Source organism: Scatophagus argus, chromosome 1, assembly GCF_020382885.2.
Source record: "Scatophagus argus isolate fScaArg1 chromosome 1, fScaArg1.pri, whole genome shotgun sequence".
Classification (NCBI taxonomy): domain Eukaryota; kingdom Metazoa; phylum Chordata; class Actinopteri; family Scatophagidae; genus Scatophagus; species Scatophagus argus.
In genome coordinates this window covers 5895291-5904561 of record NC_058493.1, presented here as the reverse complement: position 1 = coordinate 5904561, position 9271 = coordinate 5895291, and the positions used below count along the sequence as shown (strand labels likewise).

Sequence of the window (9271 nt, the reverse complement as noted above, 5' to 3'; positions counted from 1 at the left end):
AACCTTGTAATTAAAAAACAGTTCATTCAGTAAAGTTTGTTATTCCTCACCTGTTAACCTGTGTGGACTGAGCAAAGGCCGTCTACTCAAGTAGAATTACAGCTGGGGTTGAAATACACCAACAGAGCTGTGAGGGAAACATACTGTCCATATATGTCAACTATATTATATATGTCAACTGACACTTTACGCCCTCAAGCCATGTTAAGCCGACTGCATCCTACAGTCATGAGTGATTTTCTGTGTAATTTAGTGGTGACACTAGGTGGCGTCACATTTCTGCAGTTACGATCGGCTGCTGCCGCTGTCAGTTGCGCTCCTGATGTGTGACTAATGAAGTGTGAGCTAAAGTAGGCCTATGTCCTCTCCTTACATTTAAGGGTTTAGAAGTGAGAGACGATGGTCTGACAGAATCACTATCAGCGTTGAAGTCAAGTAAGAGGTGCAACACGCACGCACATGCGCGCGCGCGAGCACGCATGCATACATGCATGCACGCACACAAAGACAGAGCGAGATGACACCCGGAAAAGATCACATGAAGGGGGAGGTAAAAAACTCTATACACTACACTCAGCAGTGTGTGTATCAACAGAAATCTAGCTGGATCCCCACGCTGCTGCTCTCAGACCAGCTTACCCGTAAACTCCGCCCCCAACACTGACGTAACCGAGTCACAGCCCGTGACGTGTGGACGCACCACTCTCCTCCTCCGTCCCGGAGCAAAGCATCATAAAAATCATCATCCATCACCCTCTCTTTCCCCCGCTCTCTCTCTCTCTCCGTTGTCTTTTTAATGTAACTTCTGATCGGGAGAGCAGGGAGCGTCTGGAAAGCCTGGTCCGGCGACTCCATCTCTGGCGCAGGATCCGCTGGCAAGGTGTTGTGTTTAAAGCTGGACACACAAGACAAAAAGGATCAGATTGTAGATTTTTTTTGGGGATCACGTTGCATTCCTCCGTGGATTTTGGCTCAGTGTTGTCTGTCTTTATCTTACCCTTTGTGGATGTTATCTCGGTCTGAATGAAGCTTTCTTTTTGGATTTGCAGCGTGCCGAAGCTGCTTCTGGGTGACTGCCCATTCTTAATGTTGTGAAGCCGCGCGTTATAATTATATTTCCGTTATTTTATGAGCTATATCCGAATTTTAAGGCGTAACTTGTATTTTATTTTATCAGACAATGTCGCAGTTTCCTTGAGTGTGTATTAGTGATTCACACAGACAAATCGTGCGCGTTAATTATCGCTTAAAAACAGGAAAGTTGGGCGCGCAAAGTTTTGGACAGTCGACATGGCCATGGTGGCGTGGAGAAACACCGAGGGCGTCGGGGACACTCCTGGGACCCTGTCCTCCCCGGTGTCCCAGGTCGCACCACTGTCTCTGCCCGGGGAGCTGACGGGACACATGAACCCGGCGCCCTCTCTGGAAATACCCCCGGCAGCAGCAGCAGCACCCCAGGGTGTACCGCCGCCCAATCCGTCCAGCACCACCACCGCGACCAACAATAACAGCAACACCACCTCTTCCTCCTCCTCCTCCTCGTCCATGGACAAACAGCAGAGCCAGCAGATCGAGTGCATCGTGTGCGGGGATAAATCCAGCGGGAAGCACTACGGACAGTTCACATGCGAGGGATGTAAGAGCTTCTTTAAACGCAGCGTGAGGAGGAACCTGACCTACACCTGCAGGGCCAACAGGAACTGTCCCGTAGACCAGCACCACCGCAACCAGTGCCAGTACTGTCGCCTCAAGAAATGCCTCAAAGTCGGCATGAGGAGGGAAGGTACGGGCTGGCATCCTGCTGTTGTTAGTATCGGTATTATCACATCATATTACCCAGGAGTAGATGACTCGGGACCAGTTTCACGCAGTTCTCTGTATTTATCTACATTATTTTCTTTGACCACACGTCTCTCTTATAAACTGCTTTAAATGTTGTGCATGCTACATATGTAGCTATAGCTTGTGTCTAATTTCTTGGTGGACACGGCCATTTGTGTTGCCTTTGTCTAGTCTACGACAGTGAAGAGATTTTATCCGCTAGTTCATATTCTATGCATATTACACTATTGTCTCCAATACCGCTGCTTACATTGTCTCCACTGTCTAGCCAGTGATATTACAGAGATTAGCGTGTTCCAGCTAGCATCTTGTAGCATGTGTAGTCGGCTATATTTTGGTGCGCTTTATGTCCGTCTTACGTGTCCACTGTGTGGCCGAGACAACCCGAAGCTTCTTTAAGTGTCACGTGTTCAGTAATTTTGCTGCGTTTAACATGTTTTTTTTTTCTTTTTTAATATTACTTTGTTTAAATTGCAACGCTTGTGTCTGTGACGTTTTTGGTCGTTTCTGAGTTTGCATGTGGACTGTGCACTGTGTGTGTGTGTGTGTGTGTCTGTGTGTGTGTACTCGTATTCATAATGCGTGCCGGTAGCACAGGCCCAGCGTAGCCTACTGTGGCCTTAATGCGCATCCAAAATGACTCAGTGGTATTTGAGGGTTATAAGAACAGTTTTGTTGTAAATTCAAATACAACTGAATGCATATTTCACCATCAAAAATTAATGAGTAAAAAACACAGGCTACCATTAGAACAGGCTACAAGCTAGGTACTCGCCAGACAGTAGCTAATATCAGAGGAAATGAGTTCAAGGTGCAAACAAGACACTTCTTGAATTTAAACAATTTTGAATAACTGCGCAGAATATTTGAAAAATCTTGCATGCCGTTACCTGCAGGCCGTGATTCACGAGCGCTGAGCTGATTGGGACGTTTCTCCAGGAAGTGTCTAAAACACTTATTCATGCCATAGGCTACCACTGACCGCAAAAATGAACTCAAATGGTTAAAAGGCAACAATGTGTGGGAGTTTTCAAGATCTTTCAAGGCGTCTCGTGCATTTTACCGTTTTTTTCTGTAAATATAATCTGTGTTGTAGGCCCCATTAGTCGCTTTCCAGCTGGACTTGATATGTATTTCTGCTGTTTTTCGTTACAGCTGTTCAGAGGGGCAGGCTTCCTACCCAGTCTTACCACGGCCAGTTTGCTCTGACGAACGGAGACCCTCTACAGTGTCATTCATACCTGTCGGGATACATCTCACTCCTCCTGCGGGCCGAGCCCTACCCGACCTCCAGGTTCGGCTCCCAGTGCCTGCAGAGCAACAACATCATGGGCATAGAGAACATCTGTGAGCTAGCGGCCCGGATGCTCTTCAGCGCCGTGGAGTGGGCTCGCAACATCCCTTTCTTCCCGGACCTGCAGGTAACGGACCAGGTGGCTCTGCTCCGCCTCACCTGGAGCGAACTGTTCGTCCTGAACGCCGCCCAGTGCTCCATGCCCGTTCATGTCGCCCCGCTGCTGGCCGCCGCCGGCCTCCACGCCTCCCCGATGTCCGCGGACCGGGTGGTGGCCTTCATGGACCACATCCGGGTCTTCCAGGAGCAGGTGGAGAAGCTGAAGGTGCTGCACGTGGATTCGGCAGAGTACAGCTGCATTAAGGCCATCGTGCTGTTCACCACAGGTAAACTTTCCTTCTCTACACCCCAAACACGGGAGCCCGGATGGCTGAGACGTGTTATTAGCCAAAGCTTTTCACTTGGGTACACTGAAGTTCAGAAGTGTGCAAAAAAAAAGAAAAGAAAAAAAGAAAAGAAAAGAAAATCCAAGCCAGCAATATGAACAAAAGGAGATTTTGATTCAAGAGACATTATTGTAGAGAAGTGGAAAATAAAAGGTGGATGAACCATGACCATTAGATTTTTATTTAAAAAGCGTTACGACCGTTCTGTTCCGAAGGAAACGGCCAAAAATAACCCCCAAAAAATATATTTAGAAAACGAATATTTTGATGGTAATGATGCCGATGTGAACATCGGTGTAGCGAGAAATGATAAGCTTGTTAAATCCTCTAAATATAGCTCACATTCACAGAAATTAGTTTTTTTTTCTCCGAAAACCACGAATGCCCTTTGTTTCAGAACATTATGTAAATGTGTATTTTCGTGAAATACGCAAAAATAAAAATACGCTAAAACTAGCGTAAAGATTCGTTTATAGTCTTCTTCATTTTACTTAATAAGAAAAAAATATTAGATACAAAATAGATTTATTCCTACAAATTTCAGTTTTATCATAACTCAGACCTCCACCATCACGATAAAAAAGTCAATAAAGAAGGTAAGAAAAGAAAAAAAGAGAAGAAAATCTTTTTTCCTTTCGAAATGTCCTGTAACATGAAATTTCTATAATGACGTTAATCTGCAAAGTTTATCAGCCTCCAGAGTATCAAGTTTATCAGTATGATGAAGGTTATGTTTATGTTTATTTTTATTTTAACATTTAAGATGTTATAAGTGGATTTTTGTTGGTTTATGCACTGCATCAAATCCCTGCAACACCTAAAATATAAAATCTGTTGTATCAATCATCAAGCCAAATGAAAACAAATGAAATGAAAACATTTGAAAGCATCAGATATTTCTTTCCATTGTTGCTTGAAATTGACAAAATAACACTTTATCAAAGACCTTTTTTATCTAGTTATCTATTTATTATTTATTTTAAGCCCCAAATAGTAAGCGGTTAAATTAAGAGAAGTTAATTTCGAGGTTTTAAATGTATTTATTTCTTATCAAATTGTTAATTAAAATAAATAGGAAAAATGCCAATTTTTCTGTCTAATTCTTGCCATTGCTGTCTACATAATAAGGTGAGGTCTTTTATGAAAGACCTTTACTTAAATAAGTGAAACTGTGGGTCCTCACCATGTTGAAAAATGCACACTAGTTAATTCAGAGCTTTTTAGCAGCAGTCAGGATAGTATTGATGGCTAAACCAAAGAAAATGTAGGTAGTATGCAGGGCAGGCCTACGTAGGTCTATGCAGGAGCGTTTTAGTCCCCATGAGCACGTCTGAACACGTGTCTTTAAACTGGGACACAGAGACCAGTCTTTAACTCCTGCTGCCACCCGGCCTGCAGCGTTACAGTGCAAACTGAGGGCACTGCCGTGTGTAGAAATACTACACACACTGTGTGTGTAAAGGTCTTTCACAGTAAAACAATAGACACTCAGCTGATGTGCTGTGATAGATTGCTTATTTCTAGTTCTGAACATCAGGTTTTTGATTTTAATGCAAGCGATAGCTCTGTGATCCCAGATGCCATAAGACGAGATGAGATATCATACATGATTACTTGACCATGTCTGACTAACTGATTCATATATTCTTAAATAAATGGGTGGGGTGAGGGGCTTTCTTCAATTTTCTGTTACTATCTTACCCAGAATTACTTTGATCTGCTTATAGAATAATTAACGATTTGAGTAGTCTGTAATTCTGCTTTTTACATTAATGCGTTGATCACTGACAAAGTAGGTGAAAAACAATTTCACTTTCAGCAGCAAAACGTTTGTTTTTCTTTTCTGTTTTTTTTTCCTTGCTTGTTTGTTTCTAGTGTTTTTTTTTTTGTTTTTTTTTGCCTGGGATGTTCATAGATCACCTATATTCATATAAGACTCCATCAACCACCAACTTTGTTGTGTCCTTCCTATGCTGCCGTGTGCTGTAGTCAGTCTGTGCTAACATAGTGACACAGCTGCTGCATTAAACTGTTCCTCACTTTGCTGGCCTTCCTTTCAGTGCCTGGTTCAACTCCTGGTCTTGACCGCTTCTTCTCCTCTCTGTGTTTTTCCTTGCTGTCTGTCTGTAGATGCTTGTGGTCTGTCGGACGTTGCCCATGTGGAGGGTCTGCAGGAGAAATCCCAGTGTGCTTTAGAGGAGTACGTGAGGAGCCAATATCCCAACCAGCCTAACAGGTTTGGGAAGCTGCTGCTCCGCTTGCCTTCCCTGCGCACCGTCTCTTCTTCTGTCATAGAGCAGCTTTTCTTCGTCCGTCTGGTGGGCAAAACCCCCATAGAGACTCTGATAAGGGACATGCTGCTGTCTGGAAGCAGCTTCAACTGGCCCTACATGCCTATTCAATAGAGGAGAAAGCTACAGCATTGCCACTAAGGTCAGGAAAGACTCCACACCTCAAATCAAGTCATTTCCATGTGGTATAAAATTACTGTTGCTTCGAACAAGGGACAAAAACTGCCATGGGAACGAGACATTTACATCTTCAATGTAAAAAAAAAAAAAAAAAATCTCAAATTCATAATTTTTCCTGTACCAACCACCATTTTCTTGATACCAGGGGAGAGATCTGCCTTATTCTGCACTACGTCCCTGTTAGTCTGCTTCCTGAAGCAAATTAACCCTTTTGCTGATGCTAAACGATTTGGACTCACTGGCAGAATATCTTTCTTGTTCAAAGACAAACTATATTTCATTACATGAAATGACTGGTTATGATGGACATTTTTTGTAGTGTGGTGAACACTGACTGTCTATGGTTTTTGGGATAACAAACAATATTTATTGGACCCTGTGTGTATATTTATCGTGCTTGTAAATTATGTTTTGGCTCCTTTTTCAAATGTTTTACGTATTTTTCCCCGGCCAGTGAGAAAACTGCAGGGATTGTCTTGTGTCATTTTGTTTTTATTTGTCTTGTTTTTGTTTTGTTTTGTTTTAGTTTTTCTTTCAAACCTTCCAGACATGGCACTTTGGAATTAAGGAACATTTCAGAAAGATTTAACGCAGGTGTTTGAAACCCAACATCATCTGATTTAAACCTCTTTGGTCAATTGTGTACAAACAGAATGGAGAGATGATGCTCTGTTTGAGTTACTTTGGATTCTTGTTCTTTTTGCATCAATGACATACAAAGAAGGAGAAGAAAAATAGAAGAAAAATGTTTGGAAAATGCACTTCTCGTGATCAGAGTTAGGTTGCGCTGAGTAAAGCATGGGTAATATCATTACTTTCTTACATGAATATTTCCTGAATGTTTTAGTCAATAATTCCTGGCAGAAATAATAATTTTCTCTTGCAGTACTGCTTCATTTTACTCTTTTTGCTGCCCACACTTCAACAGTAAGTTGTTTTCTCTTATGAATGGTCAGAAACTCAAGAGCGTTATATTTATTTCTCATCAAATTTGTAAATTTGTCCACTGTGAGCAATTGAACTTTTCGGTTATTTTTTTATCAAAATGGAGCTGATGATGATAAGGCTAAACCGATAAGGGGAAAAGAGGCTGAATGTTAGATAGCTGTACGTTGATCTGCCATTTTTATATGCAGCGTGGTTAAGGTCAAAGTTGTTTTTTTTTTTCTTTTGACTGCTAACTTTTTTGCAAGGAAAAGTAATGACATTACTTTACTGGATTAACGATGAATGCATTACCAAACACTTCTGATTCATTTATATTTCCAGGTCTTTTACACTGACTGTCTCAGAGAGATTTAAGAGCACTGGGCCTGATGTATACCATAACTACAGTTTCTACATGAGATAAACAAACTGTACGCAACATCCCAGGTCAAGTGTACAAATCTGTTTCATTATAATTCATGCATTTATGAGCCCATGCTGCTTAATGGCACAATAGACCACTGCAGGGTAACTGAAAGTGAGTGTGTGCATCTATGTGTGTGTGTGTGTGTGAGAGAGAGAGAGAGAGACAGAGTGTGTGTATTTGTGTTTACTTCTTTTTGACAACCACTCTGATGTACTGTGAAAGCATATTGGTTAACATATTGGTACCGTATTAAATTATAACTCAAGATTTATAAATAAAGTGTATTTGGTTTATTTTGCCATTTCAATTCAGTGTTGTTTATGACTACCCCCACTCTCAAAACAAGACAAAACGTGTGTTTATACGTGTGTGTGTGTGTGTGTGTGAGCGAGCACATGGGTTTCTGTACCAAAGCTGAAAGCCAAGCAGAGCTGTGTGGTGTTCTGGAGCCTGTTTGACTGTAATATTGTCAATATTGTCACTAATCAGACATTTTAATCAAACTAATTGCTTGCTGTCAACAGGCCTTGTGTGTTTGTCAAGACTTATTTGCAGCTGACTTATTCGTAGACCTGCAGAAGGAACTTTTGTCTTGCAGTCACGCTAAACTGAGCTTGATCGGATAGATGACCGGCTGAAATATTTTAGGAACACTGACAAAACCCACAATACCACAGCACACACACACACACACTGTTCACCCAATTTTAATTTAAAACAGATGATTTTGTATTTCACTGTGACGTCTTACTAACAATTTTTGGACCAAACTGATTTTGTACATATTAATCACAATTCAAAGTGTATAAAAATAGTTGAACAGGCATAAAAACACCCATAACCTACTATAAAATACATACGTTTCTCTTCACCTGAGTTAAACCAGCCAGCTAATACTTCATAACTAAGTTAATATCTCTTAACAAACTTTTGTTTTGTTTTGTTTTGTTTTTTTTTTTGCTATTGAGGATTATATTAATTCATAAAGGTGGTTAAACTCTGCATAATGAAGAGAGCAGAACGAAAATGGAATCATAATCGCGCCTGTGTTGCCAGATTGAGGAGGACAGAGAGGATTAAAGCAGCTTCTTTGCTTCTTAGTGGACAGAGAGCTAATGAGGGGCCCCTGAGTGCTCTGTCACAACAGTTTACCCTGAGGAGGATGAAGCTGGGCGCTCGACGGCCCCTGGGTGTTCTGGGCCAAAGGGCCAACATAAAACAATGGAGCATTTTCCCACACACGTACAGGTCCAAAAGAAGAAAATGCCAAGGAATAGGCTCAGTGTATGGTGCAATGGCGGGGGAAAATCCGTGCAGTTCAGACTGGCAGGACAGTTAGCGCCACTGTTGCTCAATGAATTTTTCATTTGCTTCCGTATTTGCGTCACTTTTCTGAGATTGGTCCGAGTCGCAAACCAGGGAGCAAAGACTCTCATCGTCTCTCTGCTTCTTCGTGGGTAACTCAGTATTTACGCAGTACGGTGTGGACTTAGCCAATCAGCTTCCGGGAATGAAAACGCAGAGCCAATCAGATCATTTTTCTTGTATGTATGAATGTATCAGCGTGTGTGTGTGTGCGTGTGTGTGTGGAAGAAGAATATTATAAGAATATAAGCAATATCATACACTCAACACACTGAAAATATATTTGTCAAATAAAATAATCTTCACAATCTGATAATGGCCCACCCAAATGTCATCCTTCAGTTTTTTTGTGTAGATTAATGAAATTTAGCTTATTTACGATGCAAATCAAACCTTTTGTGTGAACGTAACCGAGTATAGCAGTCACTGATATTTCATTTATTAGCTAGCTTTATGAGGCAGGCCAAGGCGCTCCTGGCAAGTTTTTGGAAAAGTTGAA

The 9271-nt window shown here is 41.7% G+C and overlaps 1 protein-coding gene across 1 annotated transcript; it reads left to right on the top strand.

Annotated features, from left to right (window-relative positions):
- The first annotated feature begins 879 nt into the window (after positions 1 to 879).
- Positions 880 to 7678, top strand: LOC124066782 (COUP transcription factor 2-like). Its single transcript, XM_046403585.1, has 3 exons — positions 880 to 1783; positions 2998 to 3522; positions 5713 to 7678. The coding sequence occupies exons 1-3, from the start codon at positions 1291 to 1293 to the stop codon at positions 5985 to 5987; spliced, it is 1293 nt and encodes a 430-aa protein (XP_046259541.1). The 5' UTR covers positions 880 to 1290; the 3' UTR covers positions 5988 to 7678.
- Positions 7679 to 9271: the final 1593 nt, after the last annotated feature.